This window comes from Actinia tenebrosa, unplaced genomic scaffold (genome assembly GCF_029948245.1).
Source record: "Actinia tenebrosa isolate PJP-AT-01 unplaced genomic scaffold, QUT_ActTen_1.0 PGA_scaffold0__85_contigs__length_37466705, whole genome shotgun sequence".
Lineage (NCBI taxonomy): Eukaryota > Metazoa > Cnidaria > Anthozoa > Actiniaria > Actiniidae > Actinia > Actinia tenebrosa.
Genome location: NW_028292569.1, coordinates 20,598,527 through 20,616,167, shown reverse-complemented (window position 1 = coordinate 20,616,167; position 17,641 = coordinate 20,598,527). Strand labels below are relative to the sequence as shown.

The following is a 17,641-nucleotide window of genomic DNA, read 5'->3' as shown; positions in this document are numbered from 1 at the left end:
AGATTGGCATAGTCTTATATTCTGTGGCAGGTCATTCCATAATATAGGCGCAGAGATAGAAAATGAGCGTTTGCCATACGATTCTAAGTTATAAATTGGAACTACTAATTTCTTATCTGATGCTGATCTTAGAGTACGCCTAGGTGTGTAAACTTCTAAAAGATCAGTAATATACTGTGGTGCTAATCCAGCTAAAGCCTTATAAGTAATTAGCAGTATCTTATACTTAATTCTTTCCTTGATCGGCAACCAATGTAGCTTGAACATTATAGGTGTTATATGGTCTCTTTTTTTTGTTAGGGTAACTACTCGTGCTGCTGCATTTTGCTGCACTTCCGGTCTGTGAGTAAAACACAACAATTTGTATAATTTGATCTCAAAAACAAGACAAAAAGTCACAAATAAATTTTTTTTTTTTGAGTATATAAATAAAAAAGATAACTTAGAAAGAGAAATTGCCAAATAATTACGCCTTAGGCCTTCAACAAAAGAAATTATAAACACTCACTTCGAGACAACTGCCGTGATCCATTCTCCGTTGCATAAAAATCTCTCTCGACTACCACATCGCGAAACAATTCCATAATAAAACAGGATAAATATTGCTAGGAAAACATACGAAGTACTGAAATAGTAGCTATAGCAATGGAAAGATAAAGCAATATTTCGTCTTTAAAAATCATTTATTAGAGCAATGTCTAATGGTCTTTCGGTGCAAGGCCGGCAAACAAGTCTGTCTGAAATAACTGTGCTTCTAATTATCTTGTCACCGCGCGCGTCAATCGGCATTTTCTTTGACGTTTGACCCTCGAAGTTTACAGTAGTCCATACTAGCTTTTATTTTTGATATTATTCTACTTGATCCATTTCATGCAGCAGTAACGATAAATAAAATCATTGATCAAGGCAAACAAAGAACTGAAATTCAATAATTCCCCCCCCCCCCCCCCCAGTCTTCTATTTCTTTTTCTTTTTTGTTAGTTAGGGGAGGGGTATTCCCAGGATACTAAATTTCCAGATTGTGTGCTGTTGAAATGCAATTTTATTAAGTACATCGACGAGTGAGACATCAAACTTTGAGGCTCGCACTCAATGGCAATAGGACATATTTGATATGACTGTTACTGAAAGGTTCAGTGCTGTGTGTCTTGCCCTCAGCTTACCGTTTATTGGCTATTTTCTCTCGCACAATGTGACTGGTCTGGCATTGCCATGTCCTAGCGCTTCAGTGACCGTGTCCGCCTTTTTTTTTTACATGTGTCACGTATTTGATTGGATAAAGCCAAGACTTGCTGCAACCGTGATTCTTGATTTTCATTTTTGGGAACGCTATCTTCACTGCGTTCGTTTCGTGAGCTTTTCACAGTCATCGAAAACGCTCTATTACGACTAAGGCAGTTCACTTCACTGTTTTAGTACTGAACAACTATTAGAATAGACCATTTTCATACCGCGCGGGGACGCGGTACAGGAGGTATGGAGACACCGCCCTGCTAGATGCTTGCATGCGTTTTACAATGGCGGCTAGGGAAGAAATCTTAAAAAAAAGAAGTTAAAAGCTTAGAAGCATTTATCAAGGAAAAAAAGACGAATTCCAGAGCACAAGCGTTTTTTATCATACCTCCAGTGCCAAGTCCCCCGCGGTATGGAAAAGGTCTGTTATCGTGAACTAGATTCGAAAAGTGGAAGTATAGACTAAAAAAAGACACGAGGATTTCGATCTTTGACAGATGGGACATCATTAAAAAAAAAAAAAAAAAAAAAAAAACCCGACAGTCAGTTGCAACAAGAGCACTCCTTGACCATTCCCGCCACTTTTTCTAACAGAACTTTCTTGAGATCTCTTGACTTGAATGGAATGTCAAAGTGCCGGCAGATGTCTCGCAGCATACTAACATTAAAGGAAGAAAGGAGGTCGTCTTCGCAATATTTACAGAGATTGTAAACGTCGTAAACAATAGGATGTCTAACGCCTAATTCTTCCAGCACTTCCTCAATGACTTCATAGCGTTCCTGTTCGTAAACTTCATCTTCTTCATCTTCCACAGAGGTAGGTGTTGCATCCACTCTTGTACTTTTTCGCCTCGATGAAGCTAAACGAGAAAAGAAGCCTTTGATCTGCGTCTTCGTCATACATTCATCTCTCGTGAACATTCTTTGATTGTCAACGGTTTTTGCATTCCGCATATCCTTTGCTACTTGGTAGGCGTCGCATTTCTGACCTGTTTTCTCGCCAAGGTCGAACTTACTTGTCAAGTAGTCTCGTACCTTTTGAGAAAACCGTGTTCCTCCACCTCGTACTTTATGTAGGGCCCATCCTTGCGCAACACTAGTTGCTGTTCCCTGAACTTGAGTGCCAGTTTCTAATGTACTGCTTGTTTGAAGCCTCGTCTTATTTCTTTCAATCTGTATGGTAGTGAATCTACTCGCCCGCCTCTTTCTAATCGTATCATAGACACTTACTGCCTCTTTCCCTTCTTTCTCAGCATGATCACCAACATCAATGTGGAGTTCCAGATCAGCAAAGGTGGCAAAGAGTATTTTACATCCAGGCTGTGGACAAAGAAGGTTTAGAGATGTCTCTTTGGATTTTGATGGGTCTTCGGCTTTCAACTTTAGAGCCTTTGATTGACTGATGTCAAAAAATGGCTGCTCAACTTGTATTGAAGTTGCTTCTTGAGATAATTGCGTCAACGATTTATAAGAGACTAGCTTTCCTGATCCTATCCCATGGCATTTCCAAATACGCACACCATCTTTCTCAAAGGCGAAATTGTGATATTTACTGAAGCCATCCAACTTATTCACCTTGAGTGTCTTGTTTGATTATTGAACGGAGCAAACGGCAGCTGAGACTCCTTTAACTGGTCGTTTGAGCAAAGCAGTCCTGATGTCACTCGCATTGCTTATATCATGACCCTCGTTGCAGAAGGTTCGAACAGATGTCTTCATTGGGCATAATATGCGATCGCACATGTCCTTGCCATCTTGTGGTTCGGAGTGATCAAACCGCTTTATAGTTACTCCAGTCCTCTCACTGAAACCATGCAAAGCTGCAACTAAACAATTGTTGTGGTAACAACCAGCTTCGTCTGACCTTAAGAAAACATGAGATATTGAAGGCTGGATGTTAGACTTGACCCAGCCAAGAAGATCTTCAATGATGGAGAGGACAGCATACCAGTCTTGGGTACACTTGTCGAAGAGGTGAGCGTACGTTCGGACTTCAACATTTTCACTACTTTCTTCAGGTTTCAACACGATGGTACTAATGTGCCAACTTAGTCCACATTTTCCATACCAGTCTGATTGTCTCTCTCGAAATTTCATCTGTTGGAATTTCATTGACTAGTCGAAAATTATCAAAGCCTCGTTGGGTTTCAGGTTTTGAAGAATACTTTGCTTTGCACTTTCTTGATTTATTGATCTAAGTATGTGGGACTTCCAGTCGTAGATGCTTTCTTTACTCTTTTTCCAGTCATGTAGTAGGTCTTCTTGCTGATCGTAGCTGTAAAATGAAATGGAAGGATTTTTGATTTGTCTTTCGACATCTTTCAGAACTGAGTTCAGGGAGTCGCACTTGTCACACTGAACGTTGTGAGTGTGGTTGCATGTAACACTAAAGGCTTTATCCTTTTCATCGCTTAGAGCGTAGTCACGACAGTGATCAGGACAACATGAATGACTATCTTGGCAGTGTATTCGATAATCAGTTTTTAGATAGCGTTTGCACTCATTCAGAAGCTTTTTCGTCTCACAGCACCAGGTTTTTGAAGCCCCTAAAGATTCCAGATCATCTACTATTTTCTCGAGCGACTCAAATCCAACAGCTCCATCTGCCGCCGTGTTATCGAGACCTTGCAAAGATTTTCTCTGGGACGCCTCCCTAACTTCAAGAATTTTAAAAAGCTAGAGTGCGTTGGCATAACGGTGTGAATTGTTCTTCGCTGCAGTATTGCAAATACTGATGGACCATGGTAGACCTGGTAACATTGCGCACAACATTTGGCATGCTAACCTCTGCTCCACTATCTAGCTTAAGAACTCTTGTGCCGTAGGCTACATCTTGGTAAAAGTAAGGCCTGTCACTGAAGACAATGAAATGATCAACTTTATCCATCGGAAGACGTACTCGGTGGCGAAGTGTTTTTTGCTCTGGAACCCCAGGGCCATATTTTCTTGCATGACTTCTTGCCTGCTTGATTTGCCAATGCGTGATCTTCTCATAAGGCTCGTGATACTTTATCAACTTTTCAGCAGGAATCCGTGACGCATAAATGCTCATGATTTGAAGTTTCACATTTTTTGAAGGGGCATCTCGATATGCTGTCATGAGGGACAGAAGCTCTTCACTAATTAAGTCTGTATCTTAATTTCGCCTTGTCAATGAATAGCGAGTCGTAAACTTCTTTGCTGGAATTAGGGGCAACAACTTCACAGACAATTTGACAGCCTTGTAATACATTTTCCTTGACTTCTTTCTTCATCATCTCACTGGTATCTTCCCATGTGGTTTTTGTGCGAGACTGCAGTGGTGAAAACTCTAGACATATTTTAGATGCTAGTGATGCCATACCTTGGTTGTACAAATTAAGTACCTCTTGATCTACGACGCTCTGGTTGATATTTCCTTCTGACTCCAAGATGTCGTCATCAGCCATGCTGCTAGGTGTCCAACAAGGGTCTCGTCTCTTCATGGTAGTTGGCGTACCAGTAAAACTTTCTCTATACTGCGCATCTGGACGATTCCTAACAATTTGATCAGTAAATACGTAAGGAGTAATCTTCAAACCAAACAAACATAAATAAATAAATAAATAAAAAAACTCAAGAAAAAAAAAAACAAAAAAAGGAAAACTTACCGTAGCACATAGGTATTTGCTTTCTCCGGGGTGAATATTTCTTTCTTATCCTCCGAAGAAGCAGGGAAGGGTTGATTTTTGACTTCTTTCTTGTGTTTTTTTTTTTTTTTTTTTTTTTGCGACAGCTAGAGCATATTGCTGTTAAAACGCAAATTTTCTGTAAGACCTCAGGGGCCGCTGGTTTGGGGTGCAACCCATCCACCTTTTCTCTTTTTCCATACTATTCTCTAACATTTTCCAATATTAACCCCCCCCCCCCCCCCCACTTTTTCCCATGCTAGTTTCTTATACAGAACCCCCCCCCCCTCCCCTCGACCATTATTATTATTATGAAGTAAATCTAATTCAGTAAACTAGCATTCAATAGTTTGACTACTGTGTTTCATTCAAATGATATAATTACGTGATCCTAGTGGAACTGTTACTCCAAACAGGTTGGTAATTTCTCTCGAGAAGTCCTGGCCAATGACATCGCGTCCTTTGACTAGAGATGACGAACCACTGTGAGATGGATATTGGCATGATCTACGTGGTCTCCAAAACTTTCCCAGTCCATATCTGTGACGAGGACAAACACGGAAGGTCTTTGTTGCATCAGAAGATATGTTTTCAAAACCGGCCCTCTGGAAAATCAATTCATATTCTATCAAGTCAAGCGCGATAGGTGACAGCTCTGAAGATGACCTTTTACATCATCACGACATGTGTTTAAGAATAGTACTTCCGTATGACCACGGGATGGTCCACAGTTTCCAAGGAAAGTATTGTTTTTGAAGGAACATGTAGTCGCCATTGCAAACTCCGAAAACCTTGACTCTGCCTTCGGTCAGCAGTTTTGGAACTGACTTGCTACAGCTTGCCGGCAAGCGCGGTGAAAGGATAATTAGAAGCACAGTTATTTCAGACAGACTTGTTTGTCGGCCTTGCACCGAAAGACCATTAGACATTGCTCTAATAAATGATTTTTAAAGACGAAATATTGCTTTATCTTTCCATTGCTATAGCTACTATTTCAGTACTTCGTATGTTTTCCTAGCAATATTTATCCTGTTTTATTATGGAATTGTTTCGCGATGTGGTAGTCGAGAGAGATTTTTATGCAACGGAGAATGGATCACGGCAGTTGTCTCGAAGTGAGTGTTTATAATTTCTTTTGTTGAAGGCCTAAGGCGTAATTATTTGGCAATTTCTCTTTCTAAGTTATCTTTTTTATTTATATACTCAAAAAAAAAAAAAATTATTTGTGACTTTTTGTCTTGTTTTTGAGATCAAATTATACAAATTGTTGTGTTTTACTCACAGACCGGAAGTGATTCGTCAGCTGATAAACGATCAAAATATAGTAACTTTGATGAAAGCTCGCAAAGTCGTTTTGCATCGGCCGACAAATGTTTTCCAATAAAGTTGAAATATAAGGCTAGATCTATCAGAATTGGTCTAATTTTAGGTTTGAAACTTTGCCACTTTTAAAATATTCCGATTTAAAGACCAGTGGTAAAACCAGCTTGAGCCGAACAAACTGTGTTCAAAAATTTGCCAGAAATTCGTTTTTGAGAAAAAGGTCAATATTTTAGCACAGAATCGTTCTCATATGATTGATATAAAGTTTTCTTGGCTTATTTGTCAATAATGTAAGAAGAAAACCTTGCTCCGCAACGAGTTTTGAAACCCTTGTATTGATGCTAATTTGAGCCTCCAAGCTGGCTCAAACTTTGGAGCTAATTTTCTTGGGAAATAAAAACAATGAAAACATAAAAAATACATTCTGGTTATTCTATGGTAAAACCCTATAAATGAGCAAAAAATCAGGGAAATCGATTTTTTGAGTCACACCCCACCGGTCGGTTTTTACGTGCACAGCCTCTTTGTAATGCTGCTTTCGTTTTAAATGTTTTCGATTACTTGACTCCTTTGTCAGCTTTTGGTTTCATTTTGTCATGTACGTGCTTTTAGCTTTAGGTGACAGAACTTACAATGGAGTTCACTGAAACACTCGTATTAACATAATGAGTGCAACCGACATTTGAAATTAAAAACTATTTATTTCAAAAATATATGCGAGAAAATTGCTAAAGTCTGATTTCATTAATTGTATTTTTGACTGATACATACAGATCGGCCATGATCGACCATCTTGAAGTTCACTGCTTTCAACTGCTCTGGGCATACTCAAAGCCTAGTATGCGACCGGTGCCGTAACTTTATATTTGTATTCCGGGTCACTGGTTTTGAATCATTCTCCTACGCAGCCGCTGTTAGTGTCGTCAAACAACCCTAATGTCGACATCTTTCTTCAGCGGTTTAATTCATCTGTTCTCAGCGAGTAGCGAGTATAGTAGTGTAGCCGATGTGATTGATGGCAAACGAGTCCAGTTTCTTTGTGACACAGAAATACCAAGCATCGTCAAAACAAATAACTAAAGAAAGACGTCGGCCGAGAAGGTAATAAGCAGAAAGCATACTGAACTGCATAATTTTGCTGTTGTTCTTAATTTAGACTCATGGGAATTTAGAATAAACCAATTGGACTCCCGCTGCCTGTTCCCAAGCACGTGGTCATATGTTTGTCCAAATATATACAACCGAGAGAAAATTAGATAAATTTAGAGAAGGAATATCTGGTATCATCATATATTGATGTTCGTAAACATCATAGGCAAACAGTGTGTACTGATAAAGCAAACCAAAAATATCCACGGCCACTAATCAACCAACCAACAAATCAACCAACCGTCCCCCCTCTTTAGTTTGGGTTTTATTTTCACTAACCTTGGAATATCTGTTAACCATATTGTAGCAATTTCCTTGGAAGCATATATGATATTCTGAGAACTTTTTTATGTTTCTCTATCGACCACTATCTTTTAATTACAATTGGGGGGGGGGGGGGGGAGTTGGGGGGGGGGGGGGGGTAGGGGATGAAAGATGATTCCATAAAGAAAAAGCAAAAAGCAGCGCCCCAAAACAGAACAAAATTGCCACAATATATGGTTTAGTTTCATTATATCAATGTTTTGTGCTAAAAAAAGTACTGACTTACGATTTATCTATAAGTATTTTAAAATGTGATCTAGAGATTTGAAAAAGCCATGGAAAAAATATGTGTGTAAGGGATATAAAATGCATGCATATGTATTGTACGTATGTATGTACGTATTGTATGTAATGTACCGTTATATAAAGACATCTGCGAGTTTAATGAACTGTTACAAAAGCTTAAGAATAATTCCGAAACCTGTGGTTGAATTATCGGTTTTCGCAGGAAAAGGAAGCCACCTCGCTACAGAGATATAGTATGATTTTTTTCTCTGTTCCCATAAGACTTGTCCAGTCATATTTGCCACTGGATGACTGATCAACATTCAGTTTTTCGCAAACATCAAAGGTGATGCCAAGTGACCGTATTGCAGAAATAAGATTTTTTAAATGGATGCCCTTTTCCTCCCCACCTTTTTTGTCCCAGTCATCCTCCCTGTCCCAATCAATTACTTCATTAACAATGTTATTACTAAGTACATCACTTATGCGTAGCATTAAATGTAGTTCATCAACAATTACATGATCAAGATCAATATATTGCCTAGTGGTTTATTTTCACAGCAAAAATTATCTTTAGACTTAGTACATGACTCAACAAGCTCTTTGAGTGTTCTAGCCATTGGAGGTTTATTGTAGTAATTAAAATCATTAGTGGTTTTCCATCTTTCATCTTTATGCACCTTGCACCATGCACAGGCATAATGTGAAGTGTAGCCCCTTTTAAACCAAGCATTAGTAGCAGAAATTTGTAATCACCACCCAGAAAAAACTCTAAGTTAATTGTTTTATCATTAATGGTTAATTTACCAGAAGCAATGAAGCTGTTAATCTCCTCAAAAACAGAGCCAAAAGCCTCTTTTAAGGTGGTATATGATTCAGAAGCATTAACAGCTGCAATTGTTCTGTTACCTTTAGCTGACATTAGCACCAGTTTGTAAAATAGAAAATGAGAGTAAAATAAAATTAGAATTCCTTGTCATCCTAGCTCCATCACCATTAATTTTAACTTTAAGCTTCTCATTAGCAAAATCAAAGTTGGGATTATTTGCAAGGAAATCATTAACATGAAGGGTTAGAAGCTCAGCAAACAAACACTTTGATCCTTGGTAATTGCCAAGAAGGTCTTCAATGTGGCTAAGATTATTATAATTATCTCTACATTGCTTGATTAAATATGATTTGGGTAGCCCATTCGAAATCATGGAAAGTTCATGATAGAAGTTGTCCCCAACACAGAAATTATCAAGAAGGAATAGCACCTCTTGTACCTTTTTCTTTTCGTCATCAGGGAGCCTTTCATATTGAGTGGCAGTACCTTCAGTAGATGTGGTTTGATAAAAGCATTTTATGTGCTTCTATATATTTTATTGTAAACCAATGACATGGGTGTACTTGTCAGCCATCATGAGAACGGTGTATGGTATTGCACATAGCTATTTCAAAAGAGGTTGAAGATGCAAGCGGCGATGGGTAATAAAGGATAGGCGATAATTTATAGGAGTAAGGTCATTCCAAGATCCTATTCTTTTATCTTTGAATCTTGAGGTGTGTTAAATATGGACTATGACCATCAGCTTATTTTCTCTTGAATTTGTCCCACTTCTTTTTTTCTTGGGGGACTTGTTCTGTGAATAAAATTAAAATAATAGTTATTGAGGAGAGAATTAGAAAAAAGTCTAGGAATAAGAAAATGCGAGTATGTGAGAAGGGGGCATAGTGGTGGCTTGTTTAAACATGATCAGGTCTGAAATCGCTCTTCTTGGAAGTTTTGGTTGAACTGATATCAATTCTGAACTCGTTCTTCGCTTATTTATATGCGCCCTTCTAAGGCCCCATCCACACGTGTCCGGAAATTTTTGTATCCGTATCCGGAAATTTTCGAAAAACGGTCACCAGAGTGGAAATTTTCGAATACGGTCGTATCCTCAAATTTTCAAATACGTTGACGTAAACACGATTTTGCGCATGCTCAATCAGAAAACTATCCGTCAAAGGGACTAGGCACTAGCGTGCATCAGGGCGGATCATGAAATTTCCGGATACGTGTGGACAGTGAAAACGATTCGAAAAATGATTTGAATACGCTGCGTGTGGACGTATCCGCAAAAAACAAAAAAAAAAAAAAAAACAAAAAAAAAAAAAAAAAAAAAATTACGGATGCTAAAATTTGCGGATACGTGTGGACGGGGCTTAAGACAATCAATCACTCCGAGGACAGCAAAACCAAAACAGTCGGTAATATGACTTATGACAAAAGTGGTACAAACATTGTCCATGAGTTACTCTGGATAGGATATTTTGCTATATTCGTAGTCTACCGTGTTATTGTTATTGAGCGTCAACTCAGTCAAATTTCAGTTGATGAACAGACTGACTATAATTTCTAGATAAACGGAGGTTATTCTTACTTAAGAGAGGCATATTCGTTTACTTCTCCTCTGATAACTTAGTGATTCTTTGTGGTTACTTTTTCTTCTATTTCTCTCTCTCTTTTGGCTCAAGCTATTAAGAGCTTTGCAATTTTATGCAAAATGAGTTCACTCACGAGAGTGATAGTTTGAATATTAATCATCATTGCACTAAAGCCGTTCGTATTAATCAAAATTGCATAAAATAAACAGCGGTTTATATTGAAAATAACGCCGACTGTCGAGTCCTAGGCAAGGTGAAAATTATTTTTCTTGTTGGAACAAACGGAGTTTGTTTTGAAAGGTAACTCATCTTAAACAAAACGCCAGCCAACGCTTTGGTACTTAGCTTTGAATTCCGCGAGTCCATTACCCATAATGCACCCGATATAGTTATATACTTAAACTCATCGTTAATGATGAGCTTGGCGTTAGGTGCTTATTCGGTGGGATGGGCGGAGCCAGGCACAAATAAGCGGTAACCATGGTCACCCTGTCACCACCCACCGAACACCTGTCACATTGACCGCGATCAGTCAATGGAATACTTACCTCTACTTACCTGTACCAGTGGTAGGGATGGCGGGCGGGAAAATTAAACTCGTGTTGTAGCGTAATAGCGTAATAGCGTAATAGCGTAATAGCGTAATAGCGTAATAGCGTAATAGCGTAATAGCGTAATAGCGTAATAGCGTAATAGCGTAATAGCGTAATAGCGTAATAGCGTAATAGCGTAATAGCGTAATAGCGTAATAGCGTAATAGCGTAATAGCGTAATAGCGTAATAGCGTCGTATAGCAAGTGCTAGCGATAGATAGCGATGGCGAATAAAGGTTCGCGTGGTTAGCATTAAGCTAGCGTGATCACGTGTGTAGCGTCTTATCGTATTTCGTAATGATAGCTATGATCCATATCTCAAACAGGCCACAGAGATCGACTAGACTAGATTGCGACATGCTATAAACAACTTGCTAGCTGAGTCGATCAGCGATCGCGTGAGGTAATAAATGCGTTGACAGCGGAGATAGCGGTATGCGTCCGGACAACGCTACTGCGAGATGTCATTGAACTCGAGTCTAACTTAGCCTAAATTACATTTAACCACATTATATACTTTGTGGGATCAGAATTTCTACATATCGCTGTATATGTATATAAGTATTCGCTACGCTCACTCGTGAGAGATCTTTTCAACAATCGAAGATAAAGTTCGTATCTCCGCGCGCCCATGAGTAATATCCTCTATATATTTTTTTTCCAGATCAGCCAACACTACGTAGACTGGTCAAGTATCCGGCATAGCTATTACTGAACCATGGGCAAGAAAACAAGACGTCATCTTTGTCAAAGACGTGTAAAGTGATATTACCGTTGGTGAGGCATTCCACTGAGGTACACCGAATTGGCGAACCTAACTTCAAAGGGTTTAAAAAAAGATAATAGAATATTCAACACTTTTGATGGTAATGTGTCTAAGGAAAATCTGTCTAAGGAAAAACGTTCATTAGCGTAAATATGATTTATATCTTCATTGTATTCAGATGCACTTGACGGTATTGAATGACTCAAACTCGATCTATCTTCATCACTCGCGAACCAAATATCTAAATGACTGGAAACTTTCTCATGTCCCTAATATCATGCATTGATTTCTAAAACATCCATCTTGTGATACTATATGTATAGTTCCGACATGGGTTTTTAGATGACGTAACGTGGAAAAAGTGACAATTGTTTATATACGTTAGCCTGTATGAAGTTGCTCAGGAAGAAAGGAGATAATATATATTACTGTATTATACCAGGACATGTATTCAGTGTCAAGTAGTGTCAGTCAGTACTTACTTTGTACACAAAAACAATTATGAATACCGACAGAACGGCCATTGCAACCGAAACTGCAATGTATATGATAGTTAGGCTATAATCATTAAAGTGGTCTGGGTTCTTTGGGTCTGAAAATAAAGAAGAATGAAAACAAATATTGAATCTATTTAAATTTATTATATTTAAATGAGCGGGGTGAGGGGAAGGGGGCGAGAAGGAATGTAAAGATATAGCAAGTCCACTTAACCATAGCATGTTCGGGATTGTTAGAATATCTTGCTCAGCAAGAAAAGAGATATGAGGCGACATATTCAGGCTATGCTGTTTAACTGACATTTATATTTGTTTGTGCTTATCGATAACTGTTATGCAGATACCCTCATTCGTCTTACCCTTTGGTGTATGAACCTCCGTTTCTGTAACTAAAAATAACAAAAACAAAACATAATAATTTCAGAAGTTTAGTTAAACTTCAAGTAATTTAAACAACGAGTGTTCATTATTATGTATGTAATATTAAATTGTCTGAGAATAGTGGCAAGAGAAAGTCGTTCGTACTTGTAAAAAGCACTCACAAGAGAAATGGTGCTTACTTGTTGACAGTAAGTTTTTTGGTCAATAAAATTTTCTATGACATAACATATATAGTAGAAGTCGTGTGTCTTTTAAGAATATGTCTCTTCACGATGTGACAACACTTTTTTGACACCAACAACAACATTTGTTTTTTGACGATGGGAAATTGTACGCCGGATTCCGTACTTGCTATTGACAAGCCATGTGACTAATAAAAATGAAATGGCTAAGCTAAGGAAACTGGTAGTAACCCATGCATGACGCAAATAACGTAAATAAATAAAAATTAATGGTTAATTCAACAGTGGATTTTCAACAGATTGTCTCTACATCCAAGTAAACCGGTGAACACTGAATCATACGACAGAGAGCCGGGCGCACCTCGAACCAGCGTCGCATTGGTGGAAAGGGAGCGCAGCGCAAATTAAATGGGAGAGGTCAGTTTTGAGGATGATAAAAAAAGCGACAAACCAGAACAAACCATAAATAACCCAGCCCACATATGATCACCATGACCATGCAAAGCACTCAATGTACCCATGAATAATATCGGCCTACAACTGAAATGAGTTTATTGATTACCTTTCGTGGGCGTTGTTCTAGCGATTTCCGGAGAAGGTGAATGGTCAGTTGTTTTCTTCGCTTCTTCAGAAGTAACTTATAGAAATATAGAATGATAAATAATAATACAAATATAACAATATTGATACTTATAGTACACTCAACAAAATTACTCGACTCTGATTGCTCGAGAGGAGTATAATTATAGCGTTAATTGTACTCCGTAGGAGCACCGAATTAAGTCGCTATGGCAACACGGCCAAAACAATGTCAAAGCAATTATTTTCTATCATATTTTACTTAAAAAACAAATAAATAAAATTTTAAAGCCGTAAGAACTAATCTTTTTTATGCCCTTCATGTGCGCGATGGACTGAAAATCGGCCGCCAAAATAGACAAAGATGAACGGCGTCGATTCGCATTTTTTACTGAAATTTTGTTGAGTGAACTATAAACAAAAAATCTTCTCGCGCAATTTGGAAATTAATAGACACGAGGGAGGGAGGGAGGGAGGGATGGAGGGATGGATGGATGGATGAAAAAAAAAAAGGAAAGAAACAAAAAAAAAAAAAACAAAAAAAAAAAAACAACAACAACAACAAAAAAGAAATTAGTCGATATGGTCTGGGGGCCGGCTAGTCTATCCCGTAAAGACATATCTAAAAAAGGTTTTTCGGTACAATAACGCTATCATTACTATGGCGTAAATCTTTCTTTTTCATGCTGTGAACAAACCTTGGATTACCTCTGGGAACACCATATTTCCTAACTGCATATACAAAGTTGTGATCACTTATAGAGGTTGGATAAACTCCAGATTATAGAATGACATTTTCTGACTCATTTGTAATGACATTCAGCTTAAAAGAACGATACTTAAAAAGAAAATAACTTTAAAGCTATGAATACTAAAACTCACCAATATATCCATCTTTCTGTTCTCTTTCTTTCTCTTTTACAATCAGTACAACTGTGTAAGGCAGGAATCTGTTAACATCGTCATTGATGCTTGCGATGTACACGTTTGTATCGTTGACTGTGACGTTCATTAGAGTAAACCATGCACGACCTGTCTTGAGGTCACCGTCAAAGGACAGTCGTCTTTTAAGATCTGGCTCCAAATATAAGTTAATGTTCACCTGGGTGCTCGTTATGTCTACATTTATAAACTGAGGATTAGCTTTGTTGCCTTGTTTTATTCCCCATGTTGCGGATAGAATAGTTGAATTGCTGACGGTATTCCATCTGAAATGTGTACTCTCACCAACATTGGAAATAAGCCTGGTAGGTCCAGTAATTTGACACAGTACTGTAAGCAAGCAATGATCAAAAACGAGTCTATTTAAATATATTGAATTGTGTTGACAGGCTCAAGCCTACGCGACTGGACCGAAAGGAATATATTAAAAACCACTGAAGCATATAAATATTCGTTCTGAATAAATTATCCCCGCTAGTAATAAGATAATAATAGCGAGAAACAATCCATCAACTGCATGTCTTTGGGTTTAGGGAAAGAAAAACAAAGGCATTGAAAAAAAACGTCTCCTTCAACACTTCCCGCTCGCCTACGAAGACTCGTGCCGTAAACCAGGTATGACTAGTCAGTTAAAGTCATGGAGTCAACTTGGGTTCAATGATTGCTACCCAGAGTTCCTTTCGGTCCAGTCGCGTAGGCTTGAGTTGGTCGACGACAACGTTTTTTTGAATTGACTGTATTCCCTTTCCTGGCGCTGGAACTAAAGTTGATGAGGTCAATGACCAACGGCAATTACTATTCAATAATAATATTGCCAATATTGACCTTCTAAAAGAATATTCGTGTATGACGAAATAAATATATTTATTTAGGAAGTTAGGAAGGAAGTTAAACTGTTAGATAACATATTAGATCGAACCAGCCCATAACCATAACTTGTATAAAGATAGAGGGATAAATTATCGATACGTGTCTATACAAGTACAAAAACGAAATAATGCGTGATAATTTTGACGCCTGATTTCGGCGGAGTTTCTGTAACTTTATCAAATTTAATGCAAAATTTAAAAAATATAAATCACTTTTACAACGGACTACCACAGACGTATATGTATATGGTATATGGAGGCCATTCGTGTCTATATATTTTAGTATATACTGATGAAATTTTCAAATGGTTATTCCCTCCGAACAAGGTGCTTTATAAGACGATATTTACTGCGCTGAAATAATCGTTACCGGTAATAGATTTGCAAAGCTTCAAGAATATCAATTCGAACATCAATTACAAACTTCCTATGTTTCACCTTAAATAGCTCTTACATTTTGCTTCTGTCTCCTGAGATCTTGAACAAGGTGTGATTGGAGATTGTTTGGTTTTGAATTTATCCATTCTCAAGTTCTGACAATCCCAAAAATACTTGCGATTGAAAGTATAGCATGTGAACTGTAACTATAGTAAGTTTCACTGAAGAAAGGGGATATACTACCCTGCGAGCAGAGTCTCCTTTTAACTCCTCTACGGACGAGAGAAGGAAAGGAGACTCTGCAGAAATCGTGTAGAATGTTATTTGAGCATGCGCAGCGGTTGCTAAGAAACTAACTCGTTTCCAAGCTCACTCACTGTATAAATGGTTCCGGTTCCGGTCCGAACACGATTGCCGCTTCAAAACAAAACATGTTTTTAGAGTCATCACCTCAGTGAAAGATGAACTCTTGTTCTTCTTTTACTGCATCGATTTCATCAAGCTTAGCACCTTGGAGCACTATAATTTTCACAAGCGGAAATTTTGTGGGCCTGGAGTGGAGTTATTGCCACCAAAAGATGATTTTTAGGGTATCGACTATGAGTGTTTGCATCGATTTATTGAAGATTTTTGATCATCGGAGTTACAAGCTGGAAAATAAGTGACTTTGCATGACCTGTAGACAGCGAAACAAACGTGTTTTTGACATCCATTGATAAGTAGTTGGTTGAAATTGGTTTTTATTCGATAAAACGTGATTTAGGTTGCTTTCTATCGGTATCGAAATTACAGTTTGACATACGATGCGGGCTCAATTTTGGTCATCGGCCATATTTTTTGTTTCGGCCCTCAGGCCGAAACAGTCACTACGTTTGGTTTGCCGGCCCATAATAGTCTCCGTGCGTGTCATTTAGCTGTCAGAGTTTTGGACCTAATCCAATCATATGCCGTTTCCATCATAAGCAATGGGAAAATGTAAAACATTTCACCATGCGGAGTATTTCAAAGAGTTGCGGTGAATCTTCTCTGTGTAGACTATATTATACCTTTTCGCATGACGCCATTTTTTGGAAAAAAATATATTATTGATTAACCCTACGACAATGCGTATTTTATTCCTAAGTTAGTATCTAGGTCCAAGTCGCCAAGTAAGTTATTGAAAAGTTATCCAAAAGCTTTTGTGATTGTGCGGCAAATCAAGGCAACTTGCCAGTCTCAGCTGCCTGTGAGCATAAGATCTATGTAACTAACAGTTGATGCATATACATTTTGTGAAGCAAGCTTCCGATATGTTGTAGCTTCGTGCGCATCTGAGGACATGTTTTTGGTATCAGCTATTATTTAAACTAGGTCCCACAAACAAACAGTGCGTACTTTACAACTTTAAAGATAGAAGTCTGAAATCATCAGTTTTCATTTATTAATACTCTGATTTAAAGTATTATTTCTTGGATTCGGTAATATTTTTGAAGCACCAAAATATGTAAATTTTTGAAGCACCAAAAGATGTAAATTTTGAGTAGATTGGTGACGTCGCACAGGTCAAAGACAAGCCTTGTATCTTTTCGTTTGAATTGAGACTTTCGCATTGTCTTTAAGCTATGACATAAGAGCTAAATACATTTACCATAAATGTCAAAAAGCAGAATGAAGGTTTAATAAGTATCCTACATTCAACATAGCGCGTACAGTAATGCTCATGTGCCAAAATATTTTACACCAAGTACTCTGCTCTCTGCGATACTCAGTCATTGTTTATATCTATTGTCGGATCTCTCGTTCGTTCGGCGAGACGTTAAAAGCGTACCGCGAGTTCGCTCGTCTGCCAAGACCAAAATTCTTTTCAGCAATGCCACACAATAAATAGATAACGGGCCGAAACATCATCGCTTTCGAAGCGGTATAGGCTTGTTAATACAGTCTCGCGCATCAAAGCCAGTTTAAAGCAGTAAGAAAACTAAAATAATGCATCTCATTATCCAGATTCTTGGAAACGGCACTACAAAAAAAAAAAAAAAATATACACGATTTCTGCAGAGTCTCCTTTCCTTCTCATGCTCGTAGAGGAGTTAAGAGGAGACTCTGCTCGCAGGGTAGGGATATACATGAGTTTTATTACCAAGTCCAAAGTCAGGATCCGA

The 17,641-nt window shown here is 38.2% G+C and overlaps 1 protein-coding gene and 1 pseudogene across 2 annotated transcripts; both read right to left on the bottom strand.

Moving 5' to 3' along the window:
* Positions 1 to 7,937: 7,937 nt before the first annotated feature.
* On the bottom strand, positions 7,938 to 12,227 carry LOC148913724 (uncharacterized; annotated as a pseudogene). The gene is made up of 2 exons (XR_016120769.1): positions 12,155 to 12,227; positions 7,938 to 9,526 (listed from the first exon to the last, which is right to left on the bottom strand). The product of XR_016120769.1 is annotated as an uncharacterized LOC148913724 (transcript).
* On the bottom strand, positions 9,452 to 15,797 carry LOC148913723 (uncharacterized). The gene is made up of 6 exons (XM_089038696.1): positions 15,577 to 15,797; positions 14,194 to 14,583; positions 13,295 to 13,369; positions 12,529 to 12,558; positions 12,155 to 12,264; positions 9,452 to 9,526 (listed from the first exon to the last, which is right to left on the bottom strand). Exons 1-6 carry the CDS (start codon positions 15,644 to 15,646, stop codon positions 9,452 to 9,454), a joined length of 750 nt encoding a protein of 249 aa, XP_088894822.1. The 5' UTR covers positions 15,647 to 15,797.
* Positions 15,798 to 17,641: the final 1,844 nt, after the last annotated feature.

What these genes read in the sequence shown, in the direction of transcription:
- LOC148913723 (XM_089038696.1), bottom strand. Translation starts at nt 15,646, where the DNA reads ATGGATAAATTCAAAACCAAACAATCTCCAATCACACCTTGTTCAAGA. An exon ending in ACAGAAAGATGGATATATTG is followed by an intron (nt 13,370 to 14,193) that starts GTGAGTTTTAGT and finishes TATTTCTATAAG; the next exon opens with TTACTTCTGAAGAAGCGAAG. An exon ending in GGAGGTTCATACACCAAAGG is followed by an intron (nt 12,265 to 12,528) that starts GTAAGACGAATG and finishes CTTTATTTTCAG; the next exon opens with ACCCAAAGAACCCAGACCAC.